Source organism: Heloderma suspectum, chromosome 1 (assembly GCF_057233095.1).
Source record: "Heloderma suspectum isolate Gila_16-S chromosome 1, 16-S_ref, whole genome shotgun sequence".
Classification (NCBI taxonomy): domain Eukaryota; kingdom Metazoa; phylum Chordata; class Lepidosauria; order Squamata; family Helodermatidae; genus Heloderma; species Heloderma suspectum.
Window position 1 is genome coordinate 347,926,739 of NC_139458.1, and position 18,693 is coordinate 347,945,431.

Sequence of the window (18,693 nt, forward strand, 5' to 3'; positions counted from 1 at the left end):
ATTGCTTGTAGCTACAGATAGCTATGTTATGAATATCACTTCTTGCATCCCAATGGAATTACAAGGAAAGCCATATAGTCCTAAGCATTTTAGAGCTTACTTGTTTGCATGGCTTCTGGCTCCAAGGATCATTTTGTGGGAACCAACTCCTGAGTCCCCCCCCCCCACACACACACAAACCCACCACATGCACAGTGTCATTTATGAAGAACAGCCATGTGTATAAATTGCAATTTTGGCCAGCAAAGTGCACATAATGAGAGGTCTGTCCTTTCCAAATGACCATGTGTGTGTTTTGCAGGCAGAAGCTGCATAGTTACACATGGGTGTGCCATTCATAAATGCCACATACTTCTGACATCGATCCTACAGTGAGGGCATTGAGTGTAGCGTCTCCCACTATGTGGAATAATCTTCCCCTTGACATTAGACATGTGCCAACACTTCTTATTTTTAGGTGGATGTTGAAGACCCATCTGTTTATGCAAGCCTTCCTTGTATAGTGTAGCCTGTCTTATGTAGATATGGTATATACTGTGCATTGGCCTTTATTTTTATGTTTCTGTGATTTTATTTATTATTACATTTCTATACCACCCAATAGCCAAAGCCGAGTTATGTACACTGCTTTGACATCTTGATGTAAGTGGTTCATAAATAAATAAATCATAAATAGCATCACTTGGATAACAGTCTTGGGTACAAAATATGGCCAGTGGTGCAGCTAGGGCTGGAACTCAGGGCCAAAGTCCAGGATCCCATGGGCCAGGTCCCCTCAAATGACCACCCAGGGATAGGCAGGATCAGCGCCTAGGTCATTGGTCACTGCAGCTGGGATGGGGGAGGAATGAAATGGTAGATCCTTCACCACTTTTAAAGGATCTACCAAGAGGCAGGTGCATGTGAGACTTTACTGGGCTTTTTAACCTGGCAGAGCCTATTTAGTAAGATTCCTTCCTCACCCCCCACCCCCGTTGGACCCAATCAGGGGGAAATTGGGTACACCAGCTCCAGGCTAACTAGGAGAGGGGCCCGATCTAGGGAAAAGAGGACTTTCAATTCAATGGCTCTGCCTCCAAAGCTACTTCTGACTAGCCCCTGGAACATCCTATTTCAGGGCCTGACACCAGCAGAAGATTTACACCCATGGAGCTTTCCATGTAATGGGTAGCTCCAGGGCAGACATGTCCATGCTGCTGCTGGAGCTCCTTTCTGCCAATAGCTGTCCAAGGGGGTTAGGAATGCTCTGTTGTCATGTAAATATTATTAAGAAAAAGACTTTTAAGTGTAGTCCTATGCATGTTTGTTGAAAACGAGTTATCCTGTGTTTGTTAGGGCTTACTTCCAGGCAAGTGAAAAGGTAAGCCTTTGTGTCATAACTGTTGATACAAGATTTCATGGTGTCTTTTTAAAAAAATAACTTAGGGTGCAGTCCTAAGCGTGTTTAGACAGAAAAGAATCCTACAACTCCCAGCATGCCCCAGGCAAACATGCTGGCTGGGGCATGCTGGGAGCTGTAGTCATTTTTCTGTCGAAACATGCATAGGATTGCACTTTCAGTTGCCAGAAGATACATATTGCCTCATGATGAATTTGTTGAAAATGAGTTGTAATTGTGGGTGATCTGTAAAGATGCTCATGTGCTAGCTGGAGAGATGTGTGGGGGAAAAAAATAATTCTATCGTACACTAACACAGGTAGTTTTTTTGTTTTGTCTTGTTTTTTAGAAAAATCATAGAGAGCTCAAGGAAAGCTCTGAATGTACTGCGGAAAGAACATCCTACATTTACGCCAACACTTTCTGTTGTACAGGTAAAAACACACAGAGCCCAAGGATTAAATCATGAAATTCATATGGATTCAAGTACCCAAGAGATTGAAGATTAAGGAGGTGCAGCGGTATAATGAGATGTAGTGGCAGCTCTGGGAGGGCTTCTGAATGCACACTACAATACCTTATTAAGTATAAACAGAGTTATTTTTAGCTGGATAAATGTATTCTTACACTCATTTAATAATGGGATAGAAGCTGTTGGATCCATATTTTAACTTGGACTTGGAACCTTTTGCATCTCCCTTCCTGTTGCAGCCTCCTGCAAGGGTGCTTCTGAGGGCTGGTGGGGAAGCTCTGCAGGCTTGGATGAGGCATGCTGGGCTGGAGCAAGGGGTGGCAGTGGCGGGAGTGGACACAAGTGGAGTGCCTTCTGCTAGGGCTCTGTTAGATCTGAGTGATGGTCAGCACCCCACCCGTTTCCAAGTGAGAGGGGTGTTCAGTACCTCACCCTCAAGAGATATTCCCTTCCCTCTTTTCAAATATTTGTACTTTATCCTTGACAGTTTCACACTCTTAACCCTACCTGCCTCAAATGAGGTTGTTGGAATTGGGATACAGCCCATGTGTGTCACCTTGAAGAAAGGGCAACCTTATGGCAGTTTCCAATGCTGGCAGTGTGCCGGTTCCCAACAAGTTGTGCTGGCAGGAACAGGAAGCTAGCGCTTGCTAACGCAAACCCAGAAACTCACCAACACTAGCGCTTCCGGAATGGGAGAGGACAGCTGAGCTCCTGCTGACTTGTCCCATACCAGAAGTGCTAGTTTCAGCTAGTTTCATGGTTTGCACTAGCTTCCCATTAATACTGCTGGTTGAGTCTGGATTTGAACCTAGTTCAGGTCCCCAATCCAGGTCCCTCACCCTATCCACTGCACCACACAGGATCTTACTACTACATGTGGTTTCCTCTTCCACATGAAGCCATCCATTTATATGTAAGGTGTTCATGTCTTAAAACAAGTCTGCTAGTATCCTGAAAACATCCCCAACACTACATTATCATCTTTACTGCTAGCCAGTCTCCACATTTTCCCGTGTAGTGCCCCTGGAAGCAGTGCTAGTATGTCTCCATTTGCATCTTGTTGAGGCTTGCCTTGCTTCTTTATAGCCACAAGAATGTGGAAGCATCAGTGACTTTTTTAAAAGAACAACTAGTAAAAAGGGCTGGTGAAGCCAAGGTATTCATTGTCACTAATCTGCCCAAAGGTACTAGATGGTGCAACACACTCCTGTTTCACACCTGTTAATGTTAAGGAATGGAAGCAGTTTCCATTCAGTTTGGTTAATCACATTCTCAGTTGCAAATTTCTGATCCAGGATTGCTTGCCATTTTTTCTTTAGTTACAAGTTGCTTACACTTGTATTTTTCTGAAGGCTTTCTTTAGCCTGCAACAGTTGCTATTTTCTTTTTCTTTATCCGCTCAAGGTTGGTGATGACGATTTGGGGCAAGAAGTTATCAGAAACATTGCTGAAGAGGTGAGAATATCAAAACATGATTCCCCCCTCCCAAATTAAATTGAAAGTGGGTTGAGCTTTGCATCAAATCATTTCTTCTTCTTCTTTGCAGATTGGTTTGAATATTGTTCATATCTGTCTCCCTTGTGACTATAATGAAAACGAGGTAACTAATTTTGTTAATTTTAATTTTTCACCTTTACGCTATTGTTGGATTAATAGCATCTGTGCTATTTTCCAAACACTGTGGGTCCTACATGACTAAACAGTATAAGGCTGCAATCCTATACCCACTTGTCTGGGGGTAAGCCCTAGTGAACTCAGTGGCACTTACATTTAAGTAAACATGTATAGGATTGCACTCTAACAATATGATCCAGAGCACATAGACCTGGAAGCTTCAGTGAAGTATCTAGCCTGATCCTATGCATGTTTACTCAGAAATAAGTTCACAGAGTTCAGTAGGGCTTACTCTAAGGTAAGTTAGCATAGAATTGCAGTGTTACTTATAGATAAGTGTGTTTAGACTGCGCACCTAATTCCTAGGCATATTGACTGACAAGTAAGTCTCACTGGCCGTGTTCAGATGTGCTTGGGGAGGGGGTGGTTAGGGTAACTACAGAGGGGGGCTTAGCAAAACCACAATGCGCAGGCCTGCCAAACAATTGCAGAACCATGTAGTTACCTGGTGGTCATCCCAGTATGGTTACCGTGCATCCCATCATCCTCTGTGGTGCAAACGGGCTCCCGGTGGCCCCTCCAGCATCGGAAATGGCTGTGCAACCATTGAGAAAGTCCACGGCGGCTAGAGCGTTGCTGGCAGTGGTGGACACTCTAGCCACAGATTCTATAGTTGCTGCCTGGAAGTCCTCCAGATCCCGTTTTAACCACCAGGGAGCCCGCCAGACAACTAGGTAAGCCATTCTGTTGCAGGGGGGTGTTTAGCTGGGGTAGCTTACTAACCATGAAGAATGTGGTTTTCTCCTTCCACACAACATGGTAAGCCAGGGTGGTTATCAAAAACGCCTAACCATCATGGTTTAGCATGACGTCTGAACAGGGCCACTGGGTAAGTGTGCAAAGGCTTATATCTTTAGTCCTGTTGAAGTAGGTGAACCTGGTTTATGAGCAAGTTCTTAAATGACCTGAGTAGATGGGAGGGGGATTCTACTGAATATACTGTGACCACTTCTAAAAATAAGCAAGGAATTCAAATTAAATTTGATAGTCTTCAGTCCTTGGTTCACCCCTAGCAACAGTATACTGCACACTGTATATGCCTACAGATCCCCATAATCTCATAAGACTGGCGATGTTAACTGTTTAGGGCTGTATACTGTTTGGCTGGGTGCTGTTTCTGTTGAGCAGTCTGCTACATTTCATTACAGTGTGTTCGATTGCATTGTAAGACCATTACCACCTTATTGTTAATAAGGACTACTTTCACTCAGCGGTTACTTATTCCTAACTAAACGATAGTCATGAGCTACTCGCACAAACATAGAATCTGATATCCATTAAGAGGAATATAAAACTTCCACACAGCCAGATAAATAAGGTTGTTTGGGTTATTTTTTTATTATTTAGAGAAAGCACTGCAGTGGTCTCTTTCCCTGTTCGCCATTTTTGCTTAGAAGCTTTGCAATGGGTGTGACTGAAAAAAAAATGGCCTGTATGGCTTGGATCCAAAGATCCCTTTGCACAAGTGGAAAACACTTCTGTGAGCACACGGCTGAATCATTGATTCTCTTGCACACCTTTCCAAGCAATCCCTTGAACTTCAAGGGTGGCTTTTCAGGGGCTACAAGGGGCTACAGCCAGGGAGAGAAACTGGCAACACACTGTAAACATTCAGAAGTGCTTTCCACTTGCACATGAGGATCTTTGGATCCAGGCTTATGTTTCAACAATAAAGTCTGGGAGTAAGCCCCATTTAACTCAGTGAGACTTACTTCTGAGTAAACATGTAGACGATTGCACTGTAAATCAACTTTATATATATTTTTAGAAAATGATCAGCAATGGTGGGCTTATAAAAAGCAACTGTTTATTAAGGATTGTTTCCTCATCATAGGTGATCATTGTAGAAAGCATGAATCATTAATATCAGGCATATACTTTGCTAAATATGTTTCTGTGATGAAACTCACAAGACAAAAATTGTGACTGGTATTTCAGTTTTCTCCTGAGTATTCCACCAGCATTTCATCCAGCCATGGATTGTTCTCATGCTCCAGTTTTTCCTTTTTGAAGTAGAGATATCATTAAACTACTATGAAGCTTAATTACAAGTTCTGGTGTGCTTAGATACAAAAAGGCTTCAAAGATCACCCTTACTAAGTACAGATTACCTCAAATTTATGTGTAGGGCTGTGTAATGTGCTTGATCTGTTGTTTTCCAGATGCTTTTATAAGGAGCATCATTCTGGCAGGTGGAACCAGAGAAGAAAAGTAGGCTAAGGGCACAATCCTATGCAGGTTTAGGCAGAAAAATGTCCTACAGCATAGCTGGCTGGGGCATGCTGGGAGTTGTAGGACTTTTTTCTGTCTAAAACTGCATAGGATTGTGCCCTAAGTGGCTTTTGCAAAATTACACAGAAAGTCAATAAGGGTGCAATCCTATGCATGGAATTGCTGCATCTGTCCCCATCTGTCCTCCACATTTACAGTTTGGAATGCCCGAAGAGGGATTTTGTTTCCCTCCTTACACTTAATGGATGGCATTTTGCCAATGTGTTATGACTGTATTCTTCCCCCAGGCTGTCTGCACTTGCGGATTGCTGCAGTTTCACGCTAGCAGTGATAAACACTATATATCTGTATCTGTAGAGGGACGACACCCCTGCTTGACCTGTTCCTGTCTGGCATCACCCCACTGTGATATCTTTAGAGTGACATAGTACCATCTCACTATTGTTCTGTGGAATGCTGCAGTTAGTATACCTTACTTTGCTACGAACTGCTCTAAATGGTGGGCACTGAAGTGTGTAAGTGTCGTCCTCCCCATAGGTGTACTTTCACAGCTATTCATTCATTCATTATATTTCTATACTGCCCCATAGCTGAAGCTCTCTGGGCAGTTCACAAAAATTAAATTTGTGAGTGTATTTTTGCTGTATTCTTCAGTTTTTGCAAGTGAAAAAGCGTGTCTGATTCCATTTATCAACGGATAAACCCTCCATATTTTCAAACTACACTCTCTTCATATTTGATAGTGTTCTAATGTTGAAGGGGCTGTGGCTCAGGAGCAGAGCATCTGCTTTGCACCCAGAAGGTGCCTGGTTCGCTCCCTGGCATCTCCAGGTAGGGCTGGAAAAATTCCTGAAACACCGGAGAGCCGCTGCCGATCAGTGTTGACAATACTGGGCTAGATGAAGCAATGGTCTGACTTAGTATAAGGCAGCTTCCTATGTTCCAAAGGCTGAATCTTTTATAATCCTGATTTATTAACTTTATATTACCTCATAGGTTATAGATGAAATAATAAAGCTCAATGAGAATCCTAAAATTCATGGCATTCTCCTTCGCCTCCATAAAGAGTCATACACTAGCAAAATATTGAATACCGTGAAACCAGAGAAAGATGTGAATGGGTAAGTTAAACACTATAAAGCCCATTGGGCAGATACAAATTTTATGTCCCTAGAGATTTGTGTTATCATACGGGTTCCACAGTTACTAAGATGAAATGAAACAGGAAAAATAAATTTGTTTTTGTGAAATCAAACATAACACTATTGTTTAAATCACATTGGTTAGTACATGATGTTGATATTCTGTAAACCTGAGAATTAAGGCGAGGTCCTATGGGTTGTGTCCTGGGTAATCCCCTGAACTCACCCTGGGTAATACCCTGAACTCTAAGGCTTACCAGTATCCTATGCAGAGAGGGAGGTGCCTTGTCCCTGCCTCTCTGCATTTTAGCTAGATGGACAATTTTGCCTGTCTAGCAGAGGCTTCGGAGAGGGGGAAGGAAGGAGGTTCGGGCAGCCATAAGAAAGATAATAGGAATGCTGCCCCGGTCTCCTCCCCTCCCCCGGGAACACCCCCTTCTCCCCACTTTGTTTTACGAGCATGGAGAAGCAGTTGTGCTCTCTGTGCCAGCTACAAGGGGGCGGGGGTGAGGAGCACAGTTTCCTGGCTCCAAGCTCAGAGCCCGGAAATGGGAAAATCCTGTGTCCTCCAGACGCTGTCCTCAAAGTTAACAAAAACGTTTCTTAAGTTTGGTTTCTTAATTCCAGTCCATTCTTACAGTCTTTATTTTATTTCAATTCTGCTGGTTCAAGATGACAAAAGGCTGGTTATTTGAGGAAAATGGTCAAGTATACTGAGTATATTTTTTTCTCTTAGAATAATAATTAAAAAAACCAGATAGGCCACCCCATCGCTTTCACCTAGTTTCTAGCACCAGTATCTAAATGGCCGTAGGTCCAGTCGCAATCCTGTGACAACGGTACCTAGGAATATATGCCTTTTCCCCAGAGACACTGGGGCTGTTCACAGAACACACTAACTTACACTCAGTGGTTGAGTGTGGGTTGTTGTTGAACTGTGGATTGTTTGTTGAACCATGGGTTAGTATGTTGTCTGAACCCAAGACATTTTCCACAGGGTGGCTTGTTAACCATGTAGTATGGCTTCTTAACCACCTGAACAACCCAACAATATCCAGCTGTGAGACACCATCCAGCTGTGAGCAGACCTGGACGCTGTTTCTCTGCCTGGCTCTTTCCACTTGGCCTGGGAGGGCAGGGCCCCAAACTGGCTCCAGCTGTAAAGGCTCTCCTGCTTATGGAGGGGCCAGAGATCATCTAGCTGTGAGCCCTGCAAGGCCTGGACCCTGGCTTTCTGGTGGCCTGAGTATGTGCCTGGGAGGGAGGATATTGGGCCAATTGGGGGGGCTGAGGGGGGCCAATCAGTGTAGTGATGAGTAGAGGGAGATATGGTGTTGTGAGGAGGACTTGACAGGCAAGGGGAACGCAGGCCAGACAGTTAATGGCTGTGCCATGTTCTGTTCCTCCCCGCACCTGCAGGTTTGGTGGTCGCCCTATCAGCCTGCCTTTGGGTCTCTGGATGCTGCTTTTAAATGTCAGACCGGTTCAGAACAAGGCCCCCCTTAATACTTAATAGTATTAATACTTAATACTTAATAGTAGATGAGGTGGTCCATCTGGCAAGTAAAACTGAGACCTGGGTGGGTGAACAGGGAGGAGTCAGTCTCTCCCAGCTCTGCCCACCGGGGTACTTGGTCCAGCATCAGGGAAAGCTTGAGGGCTGGGGAGGGGGTGTTGCTGTGGTCTGTCAGAATTTCATCTCCCTCTGCAAACTCCCTGACCATGTGACCACTGGTCTGGAGTGTTTGCACCTTGTGCTGGGTCAGCAGGACAGATTAGGGATTCTGTTGGTGTACCGCCCACCCCGCTGCTCAACAGACTCCCTAGGTGAGCTGACGGAGGTGGTCTCGGGTGTGCTGCTGAGATCCCCCAGACTGTTGGTTCTGCAGGATGTCAACGTTCACACTGAGGGCACCTTGTCTGGGGCGACTCAGGATTTCATGGTCTCCATGACAGCCATGGGACTGTCCCAACATGTCACTGGCCCAACACATGTAGCGGGGCATACTCTAGACATGGTTTTCTCAACTGGACATGGAGATGGTGATCTGAAGGTGGGGGACTTTGCCTCAGTCCCTTTGTCAAGGTTTAGACTTACAGCAGCTTTTCTCCTCTGCAATGGTGGGGGACCTATTAAGATGGTCCACCCCTGGAGGCTAGTGGATCCAGATGCTTTCCAGAGGGTTCTGGGGACGGTTCCAGCTCATATGGGTGGTGCGCCTGCCGAAGCCCTGGTCAACCTGTGGAGAAATGACCTGGGCAGTTGACACAATTGCTCCTGAGCTCCCTCTCCGGAGTAGAGCTCGTACAGCTCCATGGTATACCCTGGAGCTGAGAGTGATGAAACAAAATAGGAGACACCTTGAGTACAGATGGAGAAAAACTCCTAGTGGATGCAATCAAACCCTGGCATGTGCCTATGGCCAGGTATATTCAAAGGTGGCTGGGTGGCCAGCCAGATCGGTGGCTAATAAATCTGATAAATAAAAAAGGCAGTGAGAGCGGCAAGGAAAAAATATTTCACTGCCTCTATTCAATCATCCATATTCCACCCAGCAGAGATTTTTAGGGCTGTCTGGGGCCTTTTACATTCTGGCCCTAAGGACACTATGGAACCATCTGAGGCCCACTGTAATGCACTGGCTAGGCACTTCCAGAATACTTGGAATATACTTCCACTCTTGCATCCACCAGAACTTAGAGTTCAGTATTACTGCAGGTGAATCTGGTGAGGTATCCAGAGCACACTCTTGTCCAGTTTTTTTGGATGAATTTCAGTTGGTACAGCTCGAGGATGTGGACAAGGTGTTTGGACAGGTTCATGCAACCACTTCCATATTGGATCCTTGCCCATCTTGGCTAATAAAAACTAGCATGGAGGGAACAGCTGGCTGGGCTAGGAAGGTGATTTGCCTCCTTGCGAGAGGGAGTGGGCCCGGGCTGCCTGAAAGAGGCGGTGGTGAGACCACTCCTGAAGAAATCCTCCCTAGACCCCGAAAACCTTCATAATTATAGGCCGGTTGCAAATGTTCCATTCCTGGGCAAGGTCCTTGAGTGAGTGGCTGCCAACCCAGCTCCAGGCATTCTTGGATGAGACTGATTATCTGGATCCATTTCAGTTGGGGTTCAGGCCAGGTTTCAGCACAGAAACAGCCTTGGATGACCTGTATGATGACCTGTGTCGGGAGAAAGACAGAGGGAGTGTGACCCCGTTGATTCTCCTTGATCTCTTGGCGGTTTTCGATACCATTGACCATGGAATCCTTCTGGGATGGCTCTGAGCTGGGAGTGGGAGGCAGTGCATTGCAGTGGTTTCGCTCCTACTTGGAGGGTCGGCTCCAGAAGGTGGTGCTTGGGGGACATTACTCGGCTCCGTGGATTCTCCAATATGGGACTCCACAGGGGTCAGTTTTGTCCCCTATGCTGTTCAACAGTTACATGGAACCACTGAGTGTGGTCATCCAGAGATTTGGAGTGTGTTGTCATCAGTATGCTGATGACATGCAGCTCTATTTCTCCTTTTTATCTTCTTCAGGTGAGGCTGTGGATATGCTGAATCGCACACACCAGGAGAATGGATGGAACTAACCACAGGGTATAAATATGTATTTAGGGTGCAGTCCTATGCATATTTAGACAGAGAATGGCTGGCTGGGGAATGATGGGAAATGTAGAACTTTTTTCTGTCTAAACACACATAGGATTGTGCCCTTAATGTAGCTTTATTTGATACCAGATGGGGAAGTGAGGGTTTTCTTAGCAATTGCGAAGCAAGGGGTAGGGCAGGACTTTCTCCAGAAGTGATGATCTGTTTCACGCCAAGTAGTGTTGCAATTCCAAAATATAGTGGAAGCGTTTTGGCCTCCATATAAGCTGTAGGTATGTCGATTCAGTTCTACAAAGAGAATGAATTGATAACATCATGATGTCTCATGAATATGCACTAAGGAACTCTAGCTTACATGTACACATCACATACTTACAATTCTTATTGTTTTCTTTTAAAAAATGATAATTCTATTTATATATACTTACATAAACATTCTGCTTTCTCTCTCTCTCTCTTATATTTATTTACTGCAGAGTAACAGATTTTCACTTGGCAAGATTAGTGCATGGAGACATGCATGAATGCATGGTTTCCCCAACTGCCAGTGCTGTGATCAAGCTTCTGGAAAAACTAGGTACAACAGAATTGTGACTCTCTCCATCCACTGCGCTTTGTATGTTGGCATCCTGGCTCACCTGTGAGGTGCCTAAGTTTCCTGAGTCAAATGATGGTCTCCCTGCTACAACTCCTCCTCTGTAAAACACTGGCTTACCTTGCAAGGTTGTTAAGATACGATAAGTCCATCTAAGATGCCAGGTGCGCTTTAATCTAAGAAGGGAGAACAAACTGCCAGTGGTCATGGAGCAGCAAACAGGCACCCGGGTTTCTTTTTGGCAACAGGTGGGTGGCAGGAGCAGTCAGATGGTGGCTGGGGCAGCGGTGGGGGGTGGGTTCTTGCCCCCAGTCCCACCAAATCTGCTGCTTGAAGAAAGCGTTTCACCTTGCTGCATGAGAGGGCTGGCCCTGTTTCCTGAAATCTATATAGCTAGTGTAGATATCCTCCTAACAGATGATCAGCTCTGACAGTGTTGATCTTCTTTTAACATGGTGCATGCATGTTTCAGGAGCACCATGCAGCTCTCTGATGCTCATTGATGACTGGCAGCATGTTCTCCCTTCTTAGATTAAAGCATGGTGGCTGTCGGCCAGCCAGTGTCCACCATGCCTCAATGTAGGAAGAGAGAGCCGAGTGTCCTCCTTTACAGTCGAGCTTCACCTGCTGGCTGTTGCATTGCTCTACTTGCTGCAGGTGCAAGGAAGAGGAGACCTAGGACCACCCTCTTTGTTTTATTTGTCCTTGCAGTTCAGGCTTCGGTTGCTGGCACAGCCACCTGGGTTATAGTAGCTACTCCTGTTGCCAACACTCCTTGATTTCTGCAGCCAGGAAGGGGAGGTGACCCAGGGCTTCCCTCGTTCCCTCACTTGTTTGCTCCTTCTCGCTGCTGTGTTGCTCTCCCCCCTTCCTCTCCTTCTAATTGGTCTGGTAGGAAAAGAAGGGGCAGGGAACAGCTTACTGGTGGTATAGCAGAGAGCAGGATGAGGAGCAAATACTGTAGCATTGCTGCAAACACCTGACTTACAGCAGGTAAACAGTTGTGCTTTTGTTTTGTCCTATGACTGTTTTCTGAGCTTCTTCAGGAGAAAGATTAGTTAGCAGTGTACAATGTGTTTCGCCTGCTACACCACTGGCAGTTGATAAGGAGCTCCACTCTTGTCTTGGGTGGGTTTTTTAAAACTTTGATGAAAAAGACAATGGAAAAGTTCCTTAAAAGCAGCCCCTGCTAATCATCGCTTAGCCACCCTTCCTCCATTTCTCTTCCCCACACACTGAAAGGATTCTCCGTGCCACTTGGAATTCTGTTGTGGTGAGGGCTTGCTTTCTATCGGGGCTGGTAGGGTCAGGGGAAATTGTGCTTCCCCCCACCCTGCCCCTTAATGTTGATTTTCATTGTATGAAGCTGAAAGAATTAAGCAGGGTCTAGTTGTGCTCTGTTCCCTCTCCTGTATGCAGAACTACCTCCCCGACCTTGCAAACATAGCTCCTAAAACAAAATCCTCAGAACATTCTAATCTCTGTAGATAGCAGCCAAAAGTTTATTTCTCAGGGTTGTTTCTTTCAGAAATCAAGGTTGAGTCCTTTTATGCCTGTATAATTGAAACATACCTACTGAAGTGTACCTGTGTGTGCATGTACGTGTTTGTTTCCTTACATAGAGTAATAGTGCCAAGACAGGGCTGGAAATGTTGTTCTCACTGCTAAGTCTTAATCTTTGCTCATGTGAAGTAATTAGGGATGTTAAAATAAACATTGGTGAGTGCCTCTGAGAATGTGCAAAGACCTGTTCCTCCAGGAACGACAGATTTCATTATTTTAGAGGATGCAAGGGCCCATCGTCGCTCACTGTGTCAAGAGCTGTAAAAGAAATTAGGGTAAGGAGAGAGTCTCCCTACCCTGTAAACGGTACAACTTTTTTAAAAGTAGGAAGAAAATCATAAAGATGCTTTTTTCTATCAGCTACTAGGGAGGATAAAATTTTGGGCTGTTAGTCAAATTCTGCTGGTTGGGAACCCTAGAATAAATTCTGAAGGGGAAAGGGACACTTCTGAGCATAGCAGGGTGCGTTTTTTTGAGCACTAAGCACAGCCCCACTCTTCCATAATACCTGGGACTGTGTGTGAGTGAGTCCTAAAACCTCAGCTACAGTGCCGGGTAGGAGAGTTTAACTCCCCTCCAAACAGCTGCCTCAGACAACCAATTTCATGTCATGAAAAGGAAGGACATTGTTACTTAATTTATTTTTATTGTCTTTTTTACTGCCAGGGACAGGGAGAGGTACTTATGGGATTTTCTGCCTTGGATGCCAAAATAACTTGACCAATCTTGGGTACTATGTACCATGGCTTTGGGGGGAGGGGGCGCCCAAGGCAGCAAAATGTCTTGGGCCAGCCCTGTCTGGAAAGCATGTATAAATATATAAACCTAGATTTTAAAACTGTCACCAGCAGTATAGATAGTTTTGAACATACTTTATGATACTATTATCTGCGCCTTCCTTCTACATAGAAAGAAGGAAACTGAAACCATGCAAACCTCTCCTTAACTTGCACCCCGCTCCCAAATATAACAGAATATTGATTGTGCCCATAGTATTACAATACGTATTAGGACGACAGTGCTGGTCTCTCTGCATGTCATAGGTAGGATATGTTGGCTCTGCGTACCAAGAGAGAGAAGTGGAAGCACATGAACAAAGGGGCGGGGGGTTGGCAGGTGAGGAGCCAGCTGGCCTGGCTTAATTCCCTGCTCTCTGCAGCTCCTCCTCCTCCTCGCTGCTCAGCCAACGGTGCCCGATAGCGCCTGAGGTGCTTCCACTGACCTGGAACCACTTGCAGGAAGTTAGTGACTGCACCAAGAATAGGAATGCCCATGAGTTTGGGGTGCTGGATGCACCCGGAGGAAGAACACGGTGTTGGTCACTATCATCTGAGCGGCAAATGGAGGGCGAGGGGCAACCAGGAGGAGGAATAAGCCAGGCTGCCCATCCCTCCTTCCTTGCTCCTTCCACTGGCCTGTGTGCTGTCACTCATCCATGTTGTCCGTGCACCCTGTAACCAGTGCACCTGCCCTCCACAATCTTTACCACATCCACATGGATAGTGAATGTAGCTGGAAACCTACCCTTATTTAATGGGACTATGTCTTACTGAACTCAGTGGTTGTGTGCTGGGGGTGTCTGTGTATGTGTGTGTGTGTGTGTGTGTGCATAATTACCGTTGGCAGCTTGTCCCGCGAACCCAGCCAGGGTGGCTTGTTGCTCTGGGTAACAAGCCATCCAGACCCTACAAGAGCCCATGGGTTCTGGGTGGCTTGTTACCCATGGCAACAAGCCACCCTGGCCAGGTTCACAGGACACGACAAGCCATGCTCCTGAAGGTGATTATGCAAATTCCCCCAGTACACACATCGTAGGAACCCAGACATATACTTAATTTGTAGCCTTACAATCTCTGGCTAGATATTTTTTCATATGTGGCAGTTACTAAGGTTTCATTAATACTGATGTAAGCACCTCAACGGATGCTTACCCAAATTCTGTGATCATATTTTTTGGCCTTTAGTATACTGTGTTAATAGCCTGTTAATAATACAGGCTCCAGCAGCCTTGGTGTGATGTGGGAGTGGAGAAAATGGAACTAAATTCCTAAATACCCTCCTATTTATTTATTTATTTATTTATTTTAAATTGTTGGCTGCCTTTCAGGGCAGAAGCCCTCCGAAGGCAGCTTACTGCAGTAAAATACATAAAAGCACTTAAAATATTAAAAGCAATAAAAATGGGAAGAAGAGTATTATATTTTATCACTGGATGTATAAGATTATGGAATGTTAAAGGAGAGGGTTGAGGCAGCTGTTCATGGCAAAATGACCTCAGATTTCAATTTTTGCTGAGGAAAAATATGTCTTAAGCTGCAATCCGATACCCACTTACCTGAGAGTAAGCCCCATTTAATTCAGTGAGGGTTACTCCAGAATAGACAGATTGCACTGCTAGGGTGGGATATGTAAGTAAAGAAGTGTCAGATGCATTTGAATCTGTGTGTAACTGGATCGAATTATAACTGGATAAATTAACAACATATGCAAGTGAAATATATACTCATTTAATTTAGCAAGATGTCATTAATGTGTCTGGTACTCAAGCCAAGACTGCCATTCCTTATATAAATACATGAAAACATACTTCTGTCTATTATATTGTCAGAGCTGATCAAATGTCTCCTGTCCAGTTACATGGTGGTCTTGGTCATCAGAAAAATTTGTGGAGCATAATAATGCTGGTCTGTTCTGATTTTTACAATTGAACCATATTTCATACAAGAGTTTGGTGGGTGGGAACCCAAGTTCTCATATTAATGCCTGTCAATCAGTTGTTTTTCTCCAGTCCAGTTTGCTAGTAATGCAGCTAATTAGAGCAATTGTTATCTTCTGTCATCCAGCATGTACTACCCTAGATGGGAAGAAGGTGTTACTTTTGGGAGTTCAAGGACCTTTGGAAGTCTCTTTGCAGTGCCTTCTTCAAAGAAATGGGGTCATGACTATGAGCTGCCCATGGAAAATGAAGCAACTTCAGACCATGGTAAATAATATACTACATGCTTAATACTTTTTCGCTGTTTTTTGCTACTTAGCAAGACCCTGGTTTCATTCAGAATGCTGAGTATACTTCAAGAGCTTTTGTTCACTCAATGAACCTGAGTTATTCTTAATTTTTCTTTTAGTTCTTCCATGCCAGGGCCTGTTTAGATGTTACTCTCCTCTCTAACACACTGAATTACTGAACAAAGTTCAGGTGCACTCTCATCCCTCATGCTGTCTCTTTCCCTCCTCTCCCTCTTTCTCTCACCCAGCATTGAAGATAGCATCTGATCCAAGTGATCCAATTAATATTTTAATATGCGGTCTCCCTAGTCCTGGCTATTGAAAGGCTGTAGAAGGGGGTTTCAATAAGTAGCCTTAGGGGAAATGCTATGTTCAAATAACTGTGGGATCCCCCAGCTAGGGTGTTGCATTCTATACCCATTCTATACATACAGAAGCAGTAGATGGAAGCATTTCTCCCTGCTGACCTAGTGGTGGAATTCCATCAACAGTAGAACTAATCTAAAGACACCAAAGCCATTGATTCTGAACATTCTTAACACTGTCACACTTTTGAGAGTGGCCAAAAAAAGAAACTCTGTTGTCAGTCAATTTTAATTTGACTGCTGCCATTTATTGTTTCTTTGTTATTTTGCTTTCAGTGTGATCATTTAAATGGTTTTAATTTACCTAATTCAGAGGTAATGTTGTTTCTTTGATTTAATGTTGTTCTGTTTTGTGGGCTGCCTTGGATATCTTATGCTTGAAGGACATGATAAAAGAATATTGTTAAATAAACTTAGGATGGGTGCTTTGCAAATGGGAGCCTCTTGGAGTCAGGAGGCACAGGGAATAGGCTTCACACCTGCCTCACTGAGGCCCTTCATTGATCCATAGGGGGGAGGTGTGTAAGGAAAAAGATTGCAGGAGAATTATTTCAAGGGAGTGGAGGATAAAAGAGCTGGAGTGAAGAGGAATGGCCCTCGCTTCTCATCCTGTCCAAGATATTTCCTAGGCCTTGTGTTAGAAGGTTCCTCCAGGTTCGAGGTGCCCCCCAGAAGGTGCCCCCCAGGGGACACTCTCAGTTACAGCTAGGGATGGGCGAACATGCAGTGTTCAAGTTCATTGAGGTTCCTCAAATTCTTCCTTGAAGCTCATTTCACCTTGTTTGCGTTCCCAAATGCAAGCACCTTTTTTCCAGTCAGAAAATATGTGCATCTTTCAAGTGGAAAAATGTACATTTTTTAAAGTGTGCAATATTTCCTAATTAAAAATGCATATTTTTTAAAAAACGCATTTTCCCTCACCAAAAATGTGCATTTTCCCCCATAGGCTAAAACATGTAAATGCAGATTTGGGGAGGATATGTGCAAATGCACTCTCAAACATGAACGCAAGTTCCTGTTCACATTTGGGGTTGCAAACAGAGCATGTTCACATGATTCGTGAACAAGGATTAAATTCTCATACATCCGTATCCACAGCTGGGCCTGGGAACCCACCATTTAAATTTACCACAATGACCCTTAATGATGCTATGATGGACATTATGGGATATTTTAAATCCGCAGTGACTAACTTGTGGCCCTCCAAATGTTTTGGCCTACAACTCCCATCAGCAGGGGCATTGCTAGGGGAAGGCCCACCTGGGCACGGGCCCCAGAGCTTTTTTGAGCTGTTGTTGTTGTTCAGTCGTGTCTGACTCTTCGTGACCCCATGGACCATAGCATGCCAGGCCTTCCTGTCCTCTCCTCTCTCCCAGAGTGTGCTCAAGTTCATATTCATTGCATCAGTGATGCTATCTAGCCATCTCATCCTTTGCCGTCCCCTTCTCCTTTTGCCTTCAATCTTTCCCAGCATCATGGTCCTTTCCAGGGAGTTTTCTCTTCTCATTAGGTGGCCAAACTATTTGAGCTTCAGCTTCAGTGTCTGTCCTTCCAATGAGCAGTCAGGGTTGATTTCCTTTAGGATTGACTGATTTGACCTCCTTGCAGTCCAGGGGACTCGTAAGAGTCTTCTCCAGCACCACAGTTCTTTGGCACTCAGCCTTCCTTATAGTCCAGCTCTCACAGCCATACATTACTACTGGGAAAACCATAGCTTTGATTATATGAACCTTTGTTGGCAAGGTGATGTCTCTGCTTCTTACTGTGCTGTCTAGGTTTGCCATAGCTTTCCTCCCAAGGAGCAAGCGTCTTTTAATTTCATGGCTACAGTCACCGTCTGCGGTGATCTTGGAGCCCAAGAAAATAAAATCTGTCACTGCTTCCATTTCTTCCCCTTCCATATGCCAGGAAGTGATGGGGCCAGATGCCATGATTTTCGTTTTTTTAATGTTGAGTTTCAAACCAGCTTTTGCACTCTCCACTTTCACCCTCAACAAGAGGCTCTTTAGATCCTCTTCGCTTTCTGCCATTAGGATGGTATCGTCTGCATACCTGAGATTGTTGATAATTCTCCCAGCAATCTTAATTCCGACCTGTGATTCATCCAATCTTGAGTTTCTCATGATGTACTCTGCATATAAGTTAAATAAGCAGGGTGACAATATGCAGCCTTATCGTACTCCTTTCCCAATTTTGAACCAATTGGTTGTTCCATGTCTGGTTCTTACTGTTGCTTCTTGACCCTCGTACAGGTTTCTCAGGAGACAGGTAAGGTGGTCTGGTACTCCCATCTCTTTAAGAATTTGCCACAGTTTGTTGTGATCCATACAATCAAAGGCTTTAGCATAGTCAATGAAGCAGAAATAGACGTTTTTCTGGAATTCTCTTGCTTTCTCCATGATCCAGCGAATGTTGGCGATTTGATCTCTAGTTCCTCTGTCTCTTCGGAACCCAGCTTGTACTTCCAGTAGTTCTTGGTTCACATACCACTGAAGCCTAGCTTGTAGGATTTTGAGCATCACCTTGCTGGCATGTGAAATTAGTGCAATTGTACGGTAGTTTGAACACTCTTTGGCATTGCCCTTCTTTGGAATTGGAATGTAAACTGACCTTTTCCAGTCTTGTGGCCACTGTGGAGTGTTCCAAATTTGTTGGC

The 18,693-nt window shown here is 44.6% G+C and overlaps 1 protein-coding gene across 3 annotated transcripts in view; it reads left to right on the forward strand.

Moving 5' to 3' along the window:
* The window catches only part of MTHFD1L (methylenetetrahydrofolate dehydrogenase (NADP+ dependent) 1 like), a 213,394-nt gene that overhangs the window by 2,713 nt on the left and 191,988 nt on the right, over positions 1-18,693 (forward strand). For all 3 annotated transcript variants that reach the window (XR_014786738.1, XM_084827831.1, XM_084827833.1), the window contains exons 2-7: positions 1,728-1,812; positions 3,258-3,308; positions 3,400-3,453; positions 6,756-6,880; positions 10,985-11,085; positions 15,510-15,649. Coding sequence is in view for 2 of the 3 variants with exons in the window: in XM_084827831.1 (XP_084683957.1) it covers positions 1,728-1,812; positions 3,258-3,308; positions 3,400-3,453; positions 6,756-6,880; positions 10,985-11,085; positions 15,510-15,649 (556 nt within the window). In the remaining variant the exon portion in view is untranslated. The remainder of the gene's footprint in view (positions 1-1,727; positions 1,813-3,257; positions 3,309-3,399; positions 3,454-6,755; positions 6,881-10,984; positions 11,086-15,509; positions 15,650-18,693) is intronic.